The sequence below is a fragment of the Athene noctua genome, chromosome 1, assembly GCF_965140245.1.
Source record: "Athene noctua chromosome 1, bAthNoc1.hap1.1, whole genome shotgun sequence".
Classification (NCBI taxonomy): domain Eukaryota; kingdom Metazoa; phylum Chordata; class Aves; order Strigiformes; family Strigidae; genus Athene; species Athene noctua.
The window spans coordinates 178,472,044-178,495,103 of record NC_134037.1 but is presented as its reverse complement, the minus strand read 5'-3'; the positions used below and the strand labels follow the sequence as shown (position 1 = coordinate 178,495,103).

The 23,060-nt window shown below is 35.1% G+C and overlaps 1 protein-coding gene across 2 annotated transcripts in view; it reads right to left on the bottom strand.

Moving 5' to 3' along the window:
• Positions 1-1,179: 1,179 nt before the first annotated feature.
• Positions 1,180-23,060, bottom strand: part of RPS6KA3 (ribosomal protein S6 kinase A3) — a 79,854-nt gene continuing 57,973 nt past the window's right edge. The window contains exons 11-22 of one of the 2 annotated variants that reach the window (XM_074906165.1): positions 22,812-22,900; positions 22,485-22,549; positions 22,280-22,382; positions 21,369-21,493; positions 19,235-19,357; positions 17,335-17,424; positions 13,932-14,090; positions 10,266-10,427; positions 9,999-10,075; positions 8,797-8,914; positions 6,513-6,653; positions 1,180-5,372 (exon numbers count right to left, since the gene is read on the bottom strand). In XM_074906165.1, coding sequence (XP_074762266.1) covers positions 5,250-5,372; positions 6,513-6,653; positions 8,797-8,914; positions 9,999-10,075; positions 10,266-10,427; positions 13,932-14,090; positions 17,335-17,424; positions 19,235-19,357; positions 21,369-21,493; positions 22,280-22,382; positions 22,485-22,549; positions 22,812-22,900 — 1,375 coding nt within the window. In that variant the 3' untranslated portion in view covers positions 1,180-5,249. Of the gene's footprint in view, positions 5,373-6,512; positions 6,654-8,796; positions 8,915-9,998; positions 10,076-10,265; positions 10,428-13,931; positions 14,091-17,334; positions 17,425-19,234; positions 19,361-21,368; positions 21,494-22,279; positions 22,383-22,484; positions 22,550-22,811; positions 22,901-23,060 lie in introns of both variants that reach the window. The other variant, XM_074906155.1, reaches the window with a different exon arrangement.

The window sequence follows — 23,060 nt, the reverse complement described above, 5'->3', positions numbered from 1 at the left end:
GAACCCACATATCTGGCCTTGTTAGAAACTCCCTTGGTCTCCCCCCCCGAGCCCTGGCCAGGCTTTGAGTGAAATCCAACAGGAGAATGAAACCAGAAATTTTCCGCTCAAAACAAAGGTACCAGCTATTCTGGCCTGTCGATCTCTGGTATATAAGGCTGGGCCCGTTTGCAGCGACTTTGGAAGCCTCAGCTATGGGTGGACGCCCCACGTAGGATTTCCCACTTGCCGGGACAGGCTCCCCAAACCCTCGCTGTAACCGGGGCTGCCCAGCCACTGCGGGGCTGGGTGATGGTAACGTGTGCAAGTGGTGATGGATCTTTCTTAGTCACTATTCTCTCTCTCATGCAGTAATGATTTGATGCATTACCCTGTATTTTCCTGTTTGTTGCTTTAGGTGCACTATTCTGCTTTTCTTACCACATGCTTTCTGTATTACTCTGTTACATTATTTAGTTATCACCAGTAAAATACACCTGCTCTTTTCACTCTGGTGTCTGAGTTTAACTGGTATCCTTAATCAGCAAAACAACATCTCGGATCCATGGTGGGAATTTCTCTTGGGAGAGAATGCTGCTCTCTTGTGCTTCGTTGAGCCTGTTACCAACTCTCTTGTCCTCTTGGAGTTTGCTTTTGGTACACTTGGAGAATAGAAGAGGAACATAACCAGAAGTCCTGCTATCACAAGTACTGTAATTTTATGTAGACTGTGCAAAATGAAAAAAAAATCTTCCATCTTTTCCAGGTTGCAAGGCTAAAAAGGATTACAGTTGTAAGCTTCCAAGTTGTGGGAGCTGCTGAAACATGGGCATATTACTTATACACATATTTCCATTTTGAAAATGTTTAAAAGTTCATTCTCAGGGTCTCGAGCAATGCAGGCATTGCAAGTATTATTCAGCAGCCTCCCTAAGCTGTACTTCACAGCTGACTGGAGTCTTTACATGGTATTAAAAATACAATATTCTTGCACTTTGGTCTTGCTGTGCCATATATTGGGTCTACAGCATCTACTGCATACAAGGGTTTTTCCTTTGGCTATTTACCTTACTAACAGTGATCTGGCTAAATATGCTGTAATACAGTGACAACTGACAAACACTTATTAAAAACTTTCTGGTTGACAAGGTATGCTGCAGGTGTAGTTCAGTGTTAGTGATGAACAAACAAAAAGTTTCATAACTGAGCAGAGCCAATGATTAACCAAAAAAGCACTTTAAGATGGTTGAAAGTTTATTCATAGTAGAAATTTCAATTTCTTTTGAAGACTACAAAACCTGCCATGAGACAGGAGTACAAGCAGTATCTTTCCAGAACTGTTCATAGTTACATCTGGAACAGTTCTAATTACACATTAATAGCATGATTGGAACACTTCCTAGATCAGACTCTGAATAAAACAATCATTTAAAGTATTCAGTACAACTTTTATTTTTTTTTTTACTAGCATTTCAGTTCTATGACAGCAGTGACAAGCATCTAACAGATGCTATTGTAATGGTCTAGAACAAGGTACAATACCACTGTTTTCCTGGAACAGTACCTTAGACTCACTCACATGTCATGCTGAGAAAACTAGTATAAAGTATGATTGTATAGAATTGTAGAAAAATATTTTATCTGTGATTTTGTCATTTTTTAAAAATGTTTTAAGTAGATTCCCCCCCAACTAGGTTGCAAAATAATTACATCCCTCATAAGTACACCTTCCCTTTGATTAGGTCAAGAGTATCAAGATAAAGCTAATCATTTACATCATTTTCATAAGTGAAAATTCATCTATTAACCATTGCTGCTTACTAAGGACCAGCATATTTTTAATCCTTTCCTTCCAATAATAGAAAAGCACAGCTTTAGTTGGTACACCACATTTACAAAAGCAAAACACACACAAAAAAATCCCAGACGCGTAAATCTATTTTCTTATACCCATGTCTCTTTAGAAAACAGTTTTAAATAGTTTCTTGAAAAACTCCTTATAAGTTTCATTCAATGTTATAGTGATTATGAGTAAAGAACGTTGCCCTTAGAGGATATAGATGGCATTTAATGAGTATTGCAACTACACTCTTCCCTCTGTTCTCTCATGCTCTCAAAGCACAGTAAGTGGTAATTTCACACTAACACACACACCACACCCCCCCCCCCCCATGGCCTACATATAGAAGATTCACCTGTATCTGCAGTCCTCCTTTTTATCCTCTATGACTCTGTATCCTAGAGTCACTTGCTATGCTTTGCAGACAAAGCAGCAGTCCAGCAATGAAATCACACAGTGTGTCATATGTACTCACATTCTAATAGAAAGGTGCTGGGATTCAAAGAAGCATTATGTGGATTTCTTTATAGCTTCTAACAACTGCAGCTACAAAAACATAAAAATACATGTGAAAGTTGTGAACATGGATCCAAAACAGGAAGTAAGGTACATAAAACCATGTAAGTCTAGTCTGTAAAATACACCTGCATAAACAGGCCTTTTATACCTTGGTAGCCCTTTATACTTTGGTTTAGAAAGTAAATTAAAAATATAGCAGATCTAGACTTTAACACACTCAAGTTAGCATGTCTTAAACTGCTCTCTTTTATTAGCATTTAAACTGTTCATCCTATGCTGCTATATACTTGACATAGTAGCAACAGCTGTAAAGTCTAGACTAAATTAACAGCTTACTTGAGAATGTAGATACATAAAATACAGGAGTTAACTTTGCTTTGCTATTTGGCTAATGACCAATGAGCTTGAGGGCCACAAAATATTGCTAAAATAAAACTACTGAAAGTACTTTTGTATTATTTTAACATGGATATTGCCAATAGGGAAGCAGAACCTCCTTTCAGGTTGTTCTTTGCAAGGTACCTGTATATACACACTGAGAACACACAAGAAATTCCTTCCTGAACTGAAATGCTATTATTGACACACTAGCAAGTACTGCCATTCCTTTATTTCAACAGTATCAGTTTTAAATCTTGTTTGTTGACTAGGTAAGAGGATCTTCAGATTAACACATTTAAAAGCTACTCTGGAAGGTACAGTTTCTCGATTTTGATAAGCCTGATTTACAGTCGCTAACAGGCTGAAAATACATTTTCTGAAAGGTAAGGTTTTACTGAATTACTTTGGAACTGCAGACACTGTCAAAGAAAAATTATAAAGGTCTTCTTTTGCCTCTAGTTAAAGATGTTTCTTGAAAGAAGGGTAGATGCATCTGTACAGCTAAAGGGAACTTCAGTGCTAGAGGACCAAGTAAGGGGAAAAATGCTAACTGCTTGGAAGAGCCATGTGTTCAAATTTCTGACATCTATTTTAAAAATAAGAATCCTTATTCATAAAACCTATTCCTTAAGAACTATATGAGGAATTACAAATGTAACAGATTTTTAAGGGCTATAAAAGTGGGATCCTTTGCAAGTCTAACAAGGAAGCTTCCCCAAGGAACTTGAAAAACTTGTGGCAGAAGGAATACTCTCACAATCATCTAGAGCAAACCTGTGGTGTCATAGAGATGATTCTCCCTTTCAACAAACCTCTGATGATTTCAGGGAAACTAGCAAATTAATTACCATAAAAGAAATATAATACCACTAAATCAAAAAATACCTTCTTATGCAAAACACAAAATTGCACCTTTTAGTTTTTAAATTGTATTGTTCACATAGAGCTGTTCACCCAGATGCATATTTATTAAAGCTGGAATTCCAAATAGCCATTTCATATTTGAATGAGTTGGTGTAGCGTATCATTTTGGTAGAGTGGGACACTCGCTGAACTCAAACACACTCCAGTGCACCTTCTCATGTGGGCAATTTGATCTTTCAAGAGTAGCCATCAAGATGCACCTTTAATTAAGACACCAAGAGGCCCAGAATATTAAAAGTTTAGCTATCAGTATTTAAAAATTAGTCTTTCACCCTCCTTACAAACTTGCTTCCACCTGGGGAAAAGTGAGAACACTCACTCTGAACAGCTTTGTCTTACCTGACTGGGACGATACTATTTTCATGGTAAATTATAACGAACCTTTTCTAACCCCTGACAGATCTGAATGACTGTCCTCTCATTTTGCTTTGGATGTCAATTAAAATTATTGGAGAATAACTGACAGAAATTAGATCCAACCACAATGAATACAGTTTGAACCTACTTTTTGCAGGCTTCTGCTTATTAGCGGACAATACGTTTTGCTGTATCTTCAATGTTGCCTTTCTTCAATAATGCCAACATTCACTGAACAAATCCTTTGCAGCTTAAAAGTCACAGACTAGAGATAAAACATTAACAATGGATTATAAGAATAAACAATATAGAAATGTCCTCTATCAGAAAGTATTGAGCAATGATTCCTGAGTCCAGAGATTAGATGGGAGAGAACAAAAGGGAGGGGAGGGGGAACAAAAGTCAGAGCGAGATACGGAGCAAGTTATCTTTTTTCTGGGTTATATTACCTATTGTATATATAGTATGGTGAAAGATCCACTGTTTCACTTTGGAATACTACAAACAGTATCCTGATTTTCATAGCATGACATGCAGCGTCAAAAACATGGAAATGTAGAAAAGACACAGGCAAGGAGAAATACATATTCATAGTATTACATTCAATAGCTGTTTAACAGTCAGGCTTCTCTTAGAACTGTCCAACAACACTGATTAATCCAGGTGAACTGTTTCATCAGACTTAATTGTCAAAATGATTAATATCATCTAAGTAAAACAAGGCATGTATACATTAAAGAAAACAGCACAGAAATGTACTGCTGTGAACTGTTTACAAAAACATACAAAATGTTGGATGGCACAAAGTATATAGTGCTAATATAAACAGATTGTTTAAGCTAAGTGCTTAACATAAACTGTCCATCTCTACCTGTAACAAAGAATATTTTAGGGGACAAAAAAATATTCCTTATAAAAATAATGCTATGTGGTGCAGAGTGCTTTATTCAGTGTATTTTTGACAGAGGTGGCATTCGTTATTCTTCTGGTTTATTTAGTCGTGAACATGATAGTTTTCGTTGTGTTTCCACTTGTCACTCGATTTGAAGCTCCAGTAAGATCAGTAACTTGCCATCAACAGTTTAAAGCGAGAACAGATGAAAGCAGCAGCAGCAGCAGGAGCAGCAGCATTATAGGTACCAGCTGGGACAGAGTGTGCTTGCAGGTATCTGTCAGATATGTGCTACCTGTCGCCATGATTTGTGCTATCATCTTATGCCATGGTACCAAATATCTGGTTGAGGTCACTTCACAGGGCTGTTGAGGTAATTTTTTTTATACCTCTCCTCTGAGCAAGAGTAGAACGGCCGACTGGCTCCAAAACCGGTGACTGATTACGATTCAAAGCAGAGTAAGTTGCTGCCATTGCACCCTGTGGGGCAGAGGGGACAAAAACCAAGACGATCACTTTGTGACTGATGCACACATGACATCACACAGCGCTAAGTGCCAGAGATTCTGAATGAGTTTTAGCTCCCAGTCTACTTTCATCTACAAAACAGAAACCTACCCCTGCATTACTTAAATATTAATAGTGTTAGGAGTGTTTTTTAAGGTAGTAAATAGTTTTCAGATCAATCTAAAGCAATTTTACCTTGCTTAAAAAGCCAAACCCAGAAGGTATAAGACAGATTGTTAAATTAAATTCTCTATCCATGCTTTGCAAGATAGTTGGGGAATGAAATCCCATCGGTAAGCTGTTTCTGCTCATCACTTACGTAACCATTTCGGTTGCCCACGTTATTCAACACATGAAGATTTATTTAAAAAGTTAGAAAGTTGTGAGCTGTGGAATCAGAACTTCCACCTCTTTCCACCTCTGTGTTTTGGATGCAAGAAATTTCTAATAGGTGACTCAGAGTGTTAATTATATTCTTCAGATCCCTTTTATGTTGCATGACAGAGATTCTTGGATGTAGCACTGAAGGCAGCGAGGAATAGAGAGAAGTAGAATTGAATTATTTTTGATTTCTCTCTGCTTGTTCAAAATGACAAAGTTTATCAGGGTCAAAACCAGATTGTGTTTCAGAGTGTAGAACAGTACGATACTATATTAATTAACACTGCCTTTTTGACTTCTTTTTAGCTTATAATGTGATCATGAAGTATACTGTTTTCTTTTAGTCACTGACAATTAACCTCCTCTGAAACTGTAAAATTAGCCAAACTATTTTTCAGCTCCTCTGTAGTCACCCGACAACACTATGAGAAGAATTATTTCTTCTATGCTGGTTTCTTAAGGCAGTTAAGCCTTCCAGTGTAAGTCAGTCCAATAAGTTTCAAACCTAAGAAAATGAAAGTCTTTTGAAAAAGTGTTATCCATGAGTGGGTTTTTATGAAATCCTGCTACATACTACAAGTTCACTTTATGGCTTAGTGCAACACCCAGTCATAACAACTTTTAAATAGTATTTAGTGGAAACACATGCTACAGTAAATTTTAAAAAAAAACCCCATCCTGTTGTTTGCACTAATTTTGGCTATAGAGCAAGCTAAACTAGTATCTATTTACCTTCACTAAATGGGGAGCATCCTGCCTGTTCAGCTGGTATTGAGGCAACTGGTCACAGTGAACTATCCAGGGGTGACCAAGAACCTGGGCTGCAGTCAATCTTTGATGTGGGTCAACATGAAGCATTTTTGAAACAAGGTCCTGTCAGTAATATACAAAGAGTTAATGCAAATAACAGTAAAACTTCAGCTTTAAAACAGATTATTGTTCAAACTTGAAGATTTTATGGTATAATAATGTCAGTTTGAAACAGCTGGAAAACTGCCCAGCAATGCCTAACACTGTATTTTTTAGTTATGTGACTTAATGGATGTTTAGTAACACAACAGGAAGGCATCCAATTAAGTGAGGCAAAAACCACAAACAAAAATATGCACATTGGGCTAGAGTAGAGACCCCACTATACCAGTATTTTAACAATGACAAATAGCAGATATGTAGGAAATAAGTACTGAAAAAGGAAAACTTAAGAAATCAGATGATCCTTCCCCTTGCACGACTTCCCTGTGGCTAACAATCTTTCAACAACTGTGTAAGGTAAAAGTGGAATTTTAGTACTCCTGCTGGCCATATACATACTCACAGAGATTTTTACCTCACCCCATCTGAACTAATTTTGCTGCTTATACGTTTTTTTCCTCACCTCTTCTCAAACATCTTTCACAGTTGTTTTACAATTAAGTTGTGAACCTCATGAATAGGTATTTAATTTTGTTTGGTTTTTAACTTCTGCAGAACATATTAATTGAATTATTCCTGATTGTCCTAATAAAATCATATGAGAAAAAAGGAATTACTCTTTCCTCTTTGTACCATCAGTAAGATGATCTCCTTTGTTTGTCATGTCAGTCAGCTCTGCTGAGATGAAACACCATATTCTATTTACGCACTTTACATGGAAGTGGCTCTTGAGATCTAATCAGATTTTCACCTTCATTTTGGTACATCCTTTTCTACCACCTTTTCAACGTCTATTTTATCTTCTTCAAATTATGGTAGTGAGAATTGCACATGACACTCAAGATGAATTGTTGAAAAGAAATTTATACAGCAGCATAATATTTTATAGATGACTTTAGATGTCAGTCAGTAAGGGTCAACTGTAAATAGCATTTCTACATTAAGCAATTACTTGTGGACAAAAATATTTAGTTGACTACAACTGGGTTTAAGATAATTGAAGTTACATGAGCAATACTGGAAATTTTCTTATAAAACACTATTTGTTTTGCAATTCAAAAAGAGTTTGAACATAAAGATATCAAAAAGGAATCTAAGAATTTTTTTTACATGGCTGATCGGTTTTTGGTTCATTCTAGACTCCCAAGTACAACTGAACAGAATGGCACTGAAGGAAGAAAAAGCTGATGCTACCAGATTAGTGTAAACATGTTATCCTAATAGGTTGATTTGTCAATCAAATGAATGATATGATTTGTGGGAAAATGGTTGAGTTATGAGAACAGTACCATTAGAAAGCACATGACAAATCAATTAGCAAGAAAGAGCACAACATATGTAGACAATTTTTTTGGGGAAACTAGCACTTTACTCTAGCTACCCAGAAGGGACATAAAGGATACTGCACAGTTAAGTCTAGGGTCTATTTGCTATTAAAAATGTACTTCTCAAAAAAGTAAAAATTGTCTAAAATTTTTACTTTGTACAAACAACAGTAAGAAAATATAATACTTCAGTGGGTTTTGTTTTGTTTTTTTAAGTAGATATGACAACCTTAAGGACCAAAAGTTCTTAAAGTACTTAAAAGAATAAACTGCTCAAATCCTAATGAAAGAGTATGAGATTAAACTGTCTTGGATAACTCTGAAGAACTGACCCAAACAGAAAAATGTGAAAAACAATTTATTTTTATAGTGTGAATCAGTGGAGGATATGTAATGATCGTAATATTTTCATTATCCTGATTTAGACTATCTGTACAATTTTTTGAATATCGTGCTTCTACATGAAATTTTGTGACAGCTCATCATGGATGATTGCTCATGTGTGTGAATACTGATAAAATATACTATATTTCTAAGGACAGTTGTTAACCTCTATAGTATAAGGCACACCTTTTTTTCTTCCTACATGCAAGTGACTGTTGAAACAGTCAGTGATCATAAATAGAGAACATAGTTCAAGGCACATAAAGGATCAGATCAGTATTTTAAAATAACAATGGGTGGAACTTAGTCATGTACGATATAACATATACAATATAAGCAACAGGTTACATTGCAATCCATTTCCATTGCTCAAAGGACAAAACAAATATACTTGCCTTAGCTGTATCTGAAACAGTATTCCAGTAACCACCGCTGAGAGAGAACTTTCCACTACCTATTCGGGCCAAAATCTCCTCTGGGGTATCATCAGGACCATTTGCAAAAGGAGTGTAACTGTTTAACCAAACAAACAATTTCAATGTTAAGAACTTTTATAACCTGGACCTCAATAGTTATTACAAGTCTGATCATAACATTCAGTGAGTTCAACGTATATATAGGGAACAGATAGTCAGATAGCTGTAAAAAAAATTATTCTTAACACATGAACATGCATGCACTGACTACAGATCTGTTCTTAGTATATATATTCACTCTATATCGGGTGTGAAAACCAGATTTTTCCTATAGCTAAGTACTGGATTACAGAAAGTATTCCTTAAGCCTTCATATTTTAGCAAAGTAATAAAACAAGCTGTTATAAAATTAAATGTGAAGACTTTATGATGAGTCTGAAAAAGAATAAATGCTGGTTTGATACTAGAGGAAGGAAGGTGTAGCAATTTTCCTTGCTTCACTATAAGCATTCTTGCTGCTACCAGAACATCCACAACTAAAAAGAAGATATATTTAAAACCAAGTATGTTTGTCATTTATTTTAAAATGCCAAAATGTCTCTGAGGATGTTAACTCTTAACCGAAGTGGAATAATCTGGAAGAAAAGATAATCTTATTTGGCAGGTGCATCAGCAACTATCTTTCGAACTTGTGGAACTATAGCTGAATTTATTGTTCATCATCTTTTATACAAATAATTTCTGTTGCATACATAAATGCATTTCTATGCATGTATTACATCCTAACTGCATCACTTCAAACTATTCAGTGGCTGAATTTTGCATACAATCATGCTTCAATGCACTGCAGTTATATTTGCAACATGCATTTCCTTCAATATATATCCTGCTTAATTAGTTAATTTTCACATGAAGCAATTAATTCTTACTCCTAAATCACCATAAAGCAGAAATTAAAACACCTAAACCAGATAAGACATAAGAAGCCAAGAATTTTTCACATCAGTCCCTGTAAACTTGGATTCTACTGAAGGCAAAGCATGTTCTACCCCCACTGAAGCCAAAGCTGAGATTAATCAGTGCCTTGATAGAAACATCTTCATCAGTGGGCCTACATTTATTATTTTTTTGTTTATATCAGTTTGCTGTTCTACAGCAAAACAAACTAAAATTACCCTTACCCAGTAAGCATGGTATAAAGTAGAACACCAAGGCTCCATATGTCACATGCAGCATCATAACCTTGCCTCTTTAAAACCTGAGGAGACAAACATTTCTTCTGAGAAAAATGCTTAGAAACGCTTTGATCATGCCAAAAATAGTGAGATTTAAAATTTTAGTGTTTACAAAGTGATTTAACTTGTTACACAAGAATGAAACAAATGTCTGATTAGCAAAAAAAATCCAATACAAATAAATCAAGGCATATAAGCTATCATGGTGTTTACCTCTGGTGCAACAAAGTTTGCTGTGTAACATGGAGTCATCAGAAGACCATTTTCTGCTCGTAGTTGTTTTGCAAAGCCAAAGTCACAAATTCGAATTGATTCTGGATTACCAGATTCATCAACGTAAAGAATATTGCTAGGCTTCAAGTCTCGATGCACAACCTAAAGAAATAAAACTAATCACTAAATATAATAAGCTAAACATATGAAAAGCTTTATATTATATAACTATAAATTCTGTTACCTATTTTAAAATCTCCCATCAGCAATCATTTTCCAGATCTCCAGCTTCTAACATCAGCTGCAGTATTCTGATGCTCAGTGGTGTTTAGAATACTACAGTTCCACCTGGGAAACTAACTATAAAGACCCCTCCAGACATCACACTTCCCCTTAAAAAATTTGTACAGACAGTTCCAGATGTCTTGTTCTGATGGGTGAATATTTGTTTTTCCTATTTTAACATGCATACACCTACAAGGCTTTTTAAATCAGAACCTTTAGCTAGTAATATCTTTTGGAGACATGGATGTCTGTAGCTGCTGATGCATCACTGTGCTATGTAACGACACACTAGTTACTGCTGCAGTAACCCTATATATTCCACTCTCTTCATTCAGATGGTCTAAATTAATCTCAAGTGCAATCATTGAAAGCCTGATTAAGGAGGAATTTTAATATAGTTCTGCCAAAAAATAATTAAATATATCAAATAGTTATTCTCCTAATGGACTGTCATGTCAAAAAAAGCCTGTACTGGTTCCCAAGTACCTGAGATGTAAAATACTTGACAAAAACTGTAGAAGCTGCTCAAGTCTTGGCAGAATCAATCTCAACTTATTTGAAGCTTGAAGCTATGTTATAACAAGCCTGACTAAAATCTGGAATGTGCAAAGACAGTCTCTGAAATCAGATGACCTGTTTGTTATATTTTCTTCACAAGCCTTCTAGAGTTTGTTCTAGAGCTGTAAGACAGTAGAGTGGATCTAAATGTTCTCTTTTAAATATTTAAATAGGCTTGCTATGAAGGCCTTTACCTTTCTGATTGTTCTATGTATTTGACTAATAATAAACACAGCTTTTCATGATTAAATTTGAATAGAGGAGATTGCGGTGAAATATTTTAAGAAGATAATCACATTAGAATGAGAAGATACCCCAAAACTCCTGCAAGTAAATGATGTGCAGAATCAGAAGTTCTATGCACTCTTCCAGAAAGGTAGCAGTGTTTCAGGAAAGTAATATAAGACCAAGAAGTAAAAGATTGCAGAGGGTCTGTAGATTGTAAAGCCATTTAACACAGCAGGTCTATTTATTAGAGGCGTTTTCAGCATGCAGATACTTTGCAATTCTCAGATTTAACAAAGCAAATACTTAAAATTATGGAAATAAGCACCTTGTAAGCTGAAATACACAAGTGATAGTAAAGAATTTGAGCTGGAACAGTAGATGTTAAGAGGAACATCCTGGCTTGAGATGTCAGTGTATGAGAGAACTGGCTCTTGATAGCCTTCATTTTTTAGTGTTTAGACAGACTAGAATCCTTTCCTAAGTAATGAACGAAACATCCTTTACTGCTCCAAGAGGCAGAAGAAAAATACCAGTTTTATTCTAGTTGGTGGGGGTTTTTTTAATAGATTCTAAAAGGGGCAGGAAAGGAAGAGGTGGGCAACAGAAGCAGCACAGGGCTGGGGATTTGGCAGACTGTTTCTAGAACCAGTCTGCTTGAGTTGAGTTGTTTTTGTTTGGTTTTTTTTTTTTTTTTTAAGGGGAAGCAATTCTCAAGTGGGAGGAAGACTAAGTGTAACAGTCTAATTCAAATCCAAATCCTAATTCCAAGGCAATCAAAATGTTTATGTCAAAGAATAATAAATTGCCTTCCTGTATTAGGCTGTTTTCCCAAAGGTGAATTTTGAAAAGATATCAGATGTTTAGATTATACTGTATTTTGCACAGAAATAACATTTTACTGTAGAGCAGAAGAAGAGAGCAAACCAATATGCAGGACATTTCAGTTCTTTATTGTTTAGCATCATGTTTTGATTAGCAGTCTCAAGCATCTACCAGCATGCAGAAGTATTCTGCTCCAAGATGACATGATACTTCTTGTTTATCCTTTTTACAATGTCTGCTGTGCCAACCCTTAATTGTTGTATGCTGGCCCTAATACTTTTAGAATGAATTGGGAGAGAGTTGGAAGTATTGCTTACCCTGAGGAGAATGACTGCATTCCTGCTTAGCTAATTTTTCAGTTCAAAAGTTATCCTATGAATGTCCATGAGGAAACTCCTTCTGTGAAGGGTTGTGGAGACTGCACATAGATTCAGAGTCTGTCAAACCAGGTATTACCTAATACCATATTCAAATGAGCTCCTCTGGTGTCCAGAGCTACAAAAGGAAAATCCACTGAAGCCAGGGAGGACTCTCCCAGATAAAAGTTAGACTACTGAATTGCTCACTATTTACATATATGGCCACCTTTTACGCAGAGGTGTACTTAACATGATGACCCAAAAAATTTCCAAAAGTAAGAGTTCCAAAGAGCATGTGATCTAATGCAAATTAAAATGCTATTATAATATTTACAGAGATCTACAGCAAAGAAACAAACAAAAGCCCCTAAAATCCCTTGATGCAAGGACACTAGGTCTTTTTTGGCCACATATGGTAAGAAGGAACCAAGTTATCATTTGTGTTACTCTATTACATATTTCCAAACAGAAAGTATCGAGGTTTATTCATAATTCCCATGGATGCTGCTGGCCAAAGATTCTAGTCCTGTACACACAGGCTGAAATGAAAACCTACATGTGAGCAAGAGATTGAAGGAAGTGATGTATCACAGAAGATAAACCAGATAACTTTGAGCATAAATTTTCTAAAATAAATGCTCCCAGAAATGACAGTGTGTGCTGAATTGTTATTTGTTTCTTAAAATAATTTGAGTACTATGTGTTCCAAAGCATATTTTTTTGGATAACGATATTAGGTGTTAGCAGCTTGACTTTTTCCTTGCACCCTTGCTTTCTGCTTTTTCTCTATCCCCCTTTTCTTGTTTACTTAAAAATGCAACACAACTTGTCATTCTTGCCATGCTATTGTCACACTGGCCTCCTCTATCTTTGAACTACTTCTGCTGTCTCCAAATTAATTTCCTGAAGCATGAATTTGCTTTCTCCTAGCAGTCCACTGCAATTCCCTGAGCCTATGGCACAGGAGTTAAAAGGTATAAGCCACGCTCTTCAAAACCAAGAAGTGGAAGAAACTGCAAGTGTGACAGGTGGTAGAAAATAAATTTTCAGGTTCTATCACAGGATGGGGTTGGGATTAAACATTAGGTCCCATGGCTAAGCAACAGCACTGGTCCTAGTGTTTCTTCCCCACTTCTGCTCATATCACTCTATTAATCATTATCTGCATATTCCACAGAATGGCTGACAGACTGCATGAAGGACAGCAGAAACAGTTGCATCATCTCCATTATCTGGACATCTACACAGCTCATGAGGAATGTTTTCATTTCAACACAAATGCCTGCTGCAATGTAATTATTTACTAGAAATGACTTAATTACCATACAGAAGAACACATCAAGATATGAGTTTATAATTCTGAAAGGGAAGAATATTAACATCTATAAGCATTTTGTCCAAGATGAAAACTTACCCCTTGTGCATGGAGATATTCAACCGTTTTTGTTATTGTGAACAGAACAGCACTAGCTTCTCGTTCTGAGAAAAATTTTTGCCTGAGGATTTTATCCAGCAGTTCTCCTCCTTTCATAAGTTCTGTTACTACATATACATATTTTCCATCATCATACACCTGCAAAGAGTACATGAAGATATAAATTTCAAAATATTTATTCTTTGCTATCTTCTTGTGAAATGCATAGAGATAATGCAGGTGCATCCACAAGCTGTTTTCTTCAATTATTTTTCCTATATTTCTCACCCCACATACTATCAACCACTGTTCATCTTCAGAAATGAACACAAAACCTTCTACAAAAAGGCAGTACAGTAATGAAATAAGATAAAAATACCAGCATGTAAATGTTTAAAGACAAAAAAAGATTAATAATATGTAGTTGTCCCCATATAGTTTTACTGAAACAAATTAAACGAGACATGGGAGAAATTAAGAAGTAGTAATAAATGGAAACTAGTCTGATTAAGGCAAAACCAGAGCTAATTCTAGAAGCAATTATTGCAAATTACAAATATGAACGGAGATCATTCCAACTGAAATAAATCTAAGTTGAACTCAAATAACCTCTATGAAGACTGAAGTTAATTCATGCAAAGCTGCTATAATAAAAGCCTACAACTTACACATTACTCTGCACATTAAGCCCAAACCAAAGTCTGAAATTATTAAAATATGTATAATATTTTAGTCCTTATTTCTAGTTATGGAAAATAGCTTAATTTTTGCAATGGCTTTTATCTTTTATGGAAACAATAATTGATAATTACTTATTTTATCACCAGGGGGCACTACAGACTGTACTATACCAAAACACATTCTCAAGCATACTTAAGCATTTCATTTCAGTTGCACTTTCTTGGGCTTTTAACTTAATTCAGAAAGTGGTTCCTGCTTTAGCAAAACCTTTTGCTGACTCTGTTCCCTATTATTTCAACCTATTGTTTATGGTGACATTGGAATTGTTCTCTTCAGTAATACATGTGAAATAAAAATTAGTTTGTGTTTAGGCAGAAACAGTTATCCAAGTTGTAGTAAAATAATTTTATGAATAGATAGTAGTTAAATTTTAAAAAAGCATTCAACCCGATTTCCTTGTCTTAAGATACCTGGGAAATACAGACTACTAAAAGTTCTAAGCTTAGAGATTTTTGTGCTCTTATAAATCCTTTTAGTATAGTCTTTCTCACCAAATAAAAAAAAAAAAGGGGAAGAGTGTTAAAGAAATAATTCTGCAGGCGTTACAAGCTTATAATCTTAAGGAGAGGAAGACATGACAGGTTTTTATGTTCTCATTTAACAGCAATTTTTCCCCCATGAAGTAAATGACATCATCAGAATGTGCTTGTATTAAGACTTTAAATATTACATGGCGTTAAAAAGCAGAATTATCTAATTCTAGATACTAAACTGGCATTTTAGGGTTTTTTTAATAGGCAAGTTCTCTGTAATCCTGGTATAACGTGAGAAAATAAGCTTTTTTCATTTGACATGACCGATCATATGCATCGCAGTACTGCAGGGGGCATTCAAGCAAAATGTGCATTTGATTACTATTTTATTTGCTCCCCCTTGCTGGTCCTGTCTGCCTGCCAAAAAAACCCCCACCTCAAACAAATCATTCCCCTCACCCTGATTTTTCTAATGGTATTATCAATTTAGTTGTTTGCACTAAATGCTGTCGAAGTTTTCTGCACAGTTAGGTGCACAGTATTGTGCTGAGATCATAAATGTGATGCTAGTTTTTAAGATGAACTCCTGGTACATGCCAAAGATCAGTCAGTACGTCTTCTCTACCAGGCAAACTGAAAGAAACTATGATGAGAAACAGATCCAGGCACATGAACAAAATATAATGTAATGAAGAAAGAGAACATGTTTTTTGCAAAGTAAAATAAGATTTCACATACTTATTAGGTGTTTTTTTGAACTCATAAATAAGCACTTGGACAAGGAGACTGGATATACTGTATCCAGGTTTCTAAAATGCTTCTGGAAAAGATTCTCATGCAAGCTTTAAGTAACTCAAAACAGGGCAAAAGTTCTGTTATAGAACAGTAACTAATAGATAAAAAGGGTAAAATACATATAATGGTCCAGCACAGGAAGCTTCTAGGTAATGGCTTGTTGGAAGCTGTGTGCTTCCTCCATTCTTACACTGTTTCCTAGGCATCCACTAGTGGCCAATGTCAGAGGCAGGATATTGGATAAGAAGGACATCTGATTTAGCACAATATAACTCCTTCTTTTGTTTATATACTGTGTAACTGAAAAAGACCACTGATAACAATCAGAAGGAAAAATCCCAGAGGACTGTGCATTGCAGAAAGAATTTGGTCTTTTGAATATCCATTGTTTTAATCCAAACACCTTTGGAATTAAATTACATAAAAAGGCTGAGCAAGAATGAAAATTTGTTCTCCCAAGAAAGGGCCAGACTACATGATATTGATAAGACACATTACAGGAGAACTTTAGGCAGAGTTCTCTAGCATTCATCTCCACATTATTTACAAGCTACTGTTTTAATAACTTCAGAATGTTTAAGAACTTCCCTTCAGCTGAGCTGAGCTTCCTGGTTAGCTGTTTTGCTTGAGGTTTGGTTTTGGCAACCAGAGTACTTTCCTGCAGACTAAGAAAGTAATTAAGTATATGCCTTTTTGATTTTTAATCCTCTTTAATAGCATAATTAAGACAATTTTCTGTTTCTGTTAGATCATCAGAATCTACTGTTCACTATGAAAATACCTCCCAATTTATGTTATTCTTTGCTTTTTATGGTCAAAGTGTTTCCATGCTCAGAGAAAATCATACAAGAGAAAAATAGCTAGATAATCTTCCATACAAAGATCAGGTAAAGATACTAGGTAAAAGTGATGACCGTGGATATGAAGAGATTTTGTGCACCACTGAGTAACACTCGTTACTGTCCATGAAAATTACTGTGGGTATTGTGTTAACACAGTGAGTCCTCAGTTACATAATGTACTTTAAAATTGCTCTTGACTAATGTAAACAAAAGTAGATTCTAAGTTAACAAGGTAATAAAAAAAAAATTTATTCCTTTAAAAATAGAGCTGATGTTGAATTAATTATTCCTGCGCTAGGATTTATGAAGGATAAATTACTTGACTGTTTAGGATTATGTTGTACCAAAACATGAGCATCTTTAAAAGAGAACAATGAGACATCTCAGTAAAAAAATTGGATGTTGTTGAATTAATTGCATTAGAATGTTGCTTTACTTTTAAATACTGAAAAACATGAATATACATCTAAAACATGTAGTATGTCATGTCTTAAATTAGAAAGTGATATGCAATTATAATACACTGAAGGATGTCCTTAACACACTACTTACATCTTTTAGGGTAATTATATTTGGATGCTGTCCATACCGCAGTAGGATTTCAATCTCCTCTGTTGGATCTCTTTTACTCTTGTCAATAATCTGTAAGAGCAAATAGATTTATAGGCATAATTCTTTTTGTGACTATTATATTGTGTAATACTTTCGTGTGCTTACTAGCATAAGAAGATAAGCAACACATTGTTGGTAAAGAGCATGGATTATAACTAAAAGTTTTTTAAATTGGAACAGCAAGGAAAAGCAAAAAACATTGGAAAAACATGGAAAAATCTTTCAGTTGAAAACCGTTTTGGAGGATAAATGATCTGATCCTTCAGGCTTTAATAAATAATGCAAGGCTGTTCAGTAGATAAGACTTCAGTCAGCCATCATTTAATAAAATAGGAAGTTTTTAATTTGACATGAGATGCTGTTTTGATGATAGTAATAAACTGGTTTTCACAAAGCTAATCTCAAACAAATGTTTAGTGCAGCAAAAGAAAAAGCAGTAGAGTAAGGGAATCAAAAATAAGAAAATGGAAAAATTTCTCAGAGTTAATTCAGGCAACCATTCTGTTATGGAAGTTCATTTGAATCTCTGGAGACTTGCTATCAGGCTCTGAAGTTCTTCCTGTGCAAACAAGAAAAATATTATTTTGCCCTACTTAAAGTATTCTTATTCTTCTCCCTTTTTTCCTCTCCCTCTGAACTGTAGAATTTCATCTAATGTCTTCTCTATATCTGTCCTACCCCTTCTTCATCCTGACATCCGTAAGCCCTTTTACTGCTACCAGCACCATCCTAACACATTGGACACTGATCACCTTATTATTTTTTGATGATTCCTTGCGGGGAAAAAAAAGCCACAACAGAGGCAACAGAAAAGTAAGACAATCTTCACAATAAATGTTACTGCTTAGAGAATTAACAGCAATGCCAGTACTTTCTTCCAGTTTCAAGAATTACTTCAAATTGCAAGCACAGAAGTCAAATCCGTTCCTGGCCAGAATCAGAATAAAAGACAAGTATGCAACTACCAAACTGAACTTGGAGGGTTTTCAGTGACCAGTCTACGTACAAGGGATACAGTAAAACGTACTATGTAAATTGCAAATATAAATTCAGTAGTCAACTGTTCAGCAATTAAAAAAAAGAGCCACTTCATAGTACAGGATTTAAATTTCTCTTCCCTCCACCACCCCTTTACAGCCTGTTAATCCATACTCCTGCTTTCATGGTAACCATTCAGCCCCAAAGTTTTATATGGAAAGATAAAGATAAAAAAAAATAAAAATCAACCTATCATTCCACTTCTGGGAACTCTCTGATTTCAACTAAGAATTTAAATGCCTTCAAAGAAGCGCCAGAAAACCCAGTAGAATAACATAAAAACTTTAGAAACCTTGTTAAAAACTAGCAAAGACAAAGACTTTTAAGTTTATTCTGGAAGGCATACCAGACTTAAGCACTGTTATGAACTCTTAGCTATCTGACAATTTATAAATCTGCTTTAGAAGCAAAAACCTCATCTATAACTATGTTTAAATAAAAGTAATCAATCACATTTTTTAAAAAATGATGAAAAGTCATGTAAGTTTTTCACAGCACGTTTCCTTCTAGAAGCAGTCATGTAACTCCCATCAGTTCTACTGTAATTACATAGGTGTTTCAGAGACTGCAGATTGTTTTTCATGACCCAAACCAGCATATGGATAACAAACCCCATAGCAACTCCATATAAATATCTGCCAGTAAGTATTATATTTGGTTGATTAGTATAATTCATATTTTCATCAAAAATATTTTTATATTAATTATTCTAATTTGCTGTTATTTATGGCAAATAAATTAATGAAGTCCAATGTCTATGATGCTAAAACCCGAAAAGTGTGTTTTATAACAAAGTAATTACCTTTACAGCATATTCCATGTTTGAAGCTTTATGAATACATCTCTTGCAGATAGAGTAAGAACCAACTCCGATATCCTCCTTTACTTCATATCCATCAGTAAACTGAATGCTGTTCCTGTGCAGCTGCTACCAAAATAATATTATCAATTGATGAATATTCTAAATATATAACTGACCTTTATATTAAAAATAAATTTTTGAATTCCTACAGATTTGCTTCAAATTTTAAACTGATGGCTGTACTAGCTCAAAGTGGTCTAAATAGCCACTACCTTCTGTTTGATATTAGTATGAGATAAATTATATATTAGACACTGTAAATAATGCACACTATTTTAGAAACTGACAACATGACTCTTTTGGTTACTGATTTATTAAAGAGAGAATCTCCAAAACAAATAAAATCATAAGACTACATGGTAAAATAATTATAAAATAACATTAAAAAAAAATCTTCACTGTTTCTATTATCTGAACAGATGAATGCCAGCTGGAAAATTCAGACATACTGAATAGAATCAGATTAACCAGAAATTGCATGAAATGGCAGTCAAAAAATCCTTTCACAGAAATAAAAAGCTGAAAGAAGGACAAGTGTTCACTCTTGTAAGGGAAGGAAATGGTGTTCTAGTGTAAAGAGTTTGTGCAAAGGATGCAAAGCATTTGCAGGAAACCATCTGGGTATCCTGCAGCACTGAAAAGAGGAAATAGGAGTGAGGAAGTGGTTGAGGGGCACAGAGGAAAGGCAGCAGAGAAAAAGACCTTTACAAGAGAAGGAAACTATATACAAAGAGAAAGAATTTCATCTACCAAACTATGTGGGAAAAGAGCATAGAAAAGCTTGCAGAAAATTTTAGCAAGGCTTCAGGTCCAGGAATCATTCTGATCCATGTATCAAAATCAGACAGCTTCTTCAGAATAAAAAAAGATCCAAACCCCCTTGAAATGTAATGGCTTATTACACATGAAACAGGTAATGTGTACAAACAAGCATGTCATGACTATTCTAGACATTAGAGGATTAAAGAAATAAAAGAACTATTCATGTTCTGAATAAACTGTTTCTGAAAAATTCTCTCAGACATTTGCAAAATATCCTTGCAGTGAAAAATATAAACAAACCCAATCATACAGCATACGTTTTTATTCCTACCTATACACCAGTAAGTTTTCAACACAATTTAAATCATCAGTTGGTTTTCATGACTCAGTTTTCCTTGCTAATTAGAATTATTAAAAGCAGAAAGAGGAGGTAGAAATACAATTTTTGCAGAGGTCTTCCAGTTTTCTTTCCTGGACATGCATCTGCTCCTTTCCCACTGGTTATAAACTCTCCAGTGCTGAAGCACGCTTTTAGAATAACCTCAGCCTCGTAAGGAGGCAAGGCATGCCTCTCCCCATTCTAGCATAAGGTCCACCTTTCTTGCCTCATACAAAACTGCACCTAACCAAAGGTCTGTTGTCAAAAATAAGCAGCTATGGCAGTAATAGAATATAGCAACTGTATTAGGCTACTCAATGTGACAAACTCACAATTATTAATATGAGAGACCATATTGGAGTCATTCTAATACTGCTAGGAAGCAAAGCTTGTCTGCGTACTGTAACATTGACTTGTAGGATACACTGAAGTTAATTACAAAATATCACAGATTAGCACATTAACTTAAAGTGGCTTGGGAGGGACAGACTATGTCCTGGGTCATGGGTTCCAAAACGTACGGCAGCCCAAAACATCCACATACAATTCACAAATGCACTCCAGTGCCTCCTACTGCACTGCAGGATTCAACTGATATTTTCATGCATAGGGGAAAAAAGATGGAGATGTCTGTTACTCCCCTCCACCCTGTAATTATGGCTTGATAATAAAGAGTTAATACAGTACAGACGGTAGGATGTTTTCATTTAAGGGTTGAAGCCTATTCATACCCGTGGCTGCTCAGTAATTACACCGGTCCTGCAGCTTCAGAGGTTTTCTATGGATAAAATAATCAAATTTTTACTTTTCTTGTATAAAGCTAATAATGACTTTATCATGATACTTCCTTCTGTGATGAAGGAAACATCCCTCCACCAAGAGACAGCAATACTGCTTTACTGACTTTTCTTTTTTTAAAGCAGAGGTACTCACCTGGACAATTGAATGCACTCCAACTGTCTGCATTGCTTGGCTTTCATCATCTGATGCAATAGCTACAAAACTAAATCCCCGAAAAAGTTGATGTGCATTAGCACTAGGTGGGATACCAGGCGAATCTGAAAAACACATCATCTACTTACAAGCAGTTTTTAAAATGTATAGATGAGATTATGTCTACTCTGAAGAGCAAACTACAGCTTTATTATATAAAGTACAGAGGAGCTGGAATTTGCAGAAAGTGTTTCTGAGGATCAAAACAGAAATAGTTACTGAATTGTTTTGCATATACCATCTAGATGACCACACAACTGATAAACAATGACTACACAGATCATATTAATGTCAGACAATACTTTTTACATATAGCAGCATATCCATGTTACATTTATGGATGAGAAGTACTCAAATTTTGGTAACACTGAAAATATGTAAAGACAAAAATTTCTATCATATTTTGAATTGATCAGCAAAACTATGCAGAGATACATTGCCTTGAAACAGCAACTTTGCCACCCAAAGCCTGAAATGACTAAGCTTCTACATATAAATATTATGCAGAATCACCATCATGAATTAAATGAAGCCACAGAACATAGCCTTTAAAGACACGAATAATATTTTTCAATTTAAAAAAATGAGATTATCTTGGTAAGTAAAATTAAATTTATGTATATGTTCTGTTGCTGAGGATTACTTTATTTCTAGCATAGGACAACTGAGTTGTCCCTCATGATATATTTATATCAAAGACCACAAAAACTTTTATGAACAATGGAATACTTGTCTGTGAGCATTTACTTAGCCCAGCAACATCTGGAAGAACAAGACACTTTACATAAGCTGAACAGGAACAGTGTTTCTAGTTTTTTAATATGTAAATTGTTTAATTCTTCTCTTTTTACCTTTTGGAGTTTTTGCTGTAAACTCAGGGTCAAAATAAAACGTGTCTTCGGGTCTGCCAGTTGCAGGTTTAAAAGGGGGATGAATTTCTCTCCTGTACAATTTCTGAAGAGAAGGCACAGGCCAGAATGAATTAAAAAGTTATATGACACCACCAAACACTTAACTAAGAAATGTAGTGAATTAAATTTTGAATTAGAAACTCACATTCCAATCTATTTTGGAAAAGAATACATGCCTCTTAATTTCTTCAACTCCATCTGGACCTGCTCCTTTTATAAGGAAGAAAAATGTCTGTGAATTATTTTCTTCTTGGTCAAAAGTATGACTAGCAAAATTATATTTCTTATCTTTTTTTAGATGTATAAATAGCAGAAATTATATTTTGTTCATTATAAGATTAAACAGGCAAACTATGTTCTTACTTCAAAGCCTGTTTTACGCAAGCAACTGTAAATTTATTTAGTCAGTTTAATGATCATTTATGTTATCAATATTATAATTACGTTTTAAATAGTCTGCTAAACACTTTACCTAATCTGTTTGCTGGGTTTCTTTTGAAGAGCATTCGCAGAAGACTCTGTGCTTCAGGACTCAAGAACTGGGGCATTCCAAGTTTGGCCCTATAGAACAAAGATAGTTAATAGCATACAAACATATTTAGGTAAGAATTAACTTTGCATCCCCCCTGTCCTTTGTCATTCAACAAATCCATATCAAACAAAATAGCATCACTGAGAAATTGCCTTCAGACATCAGAAACAGAGCAAAAGTGCTGTCAGT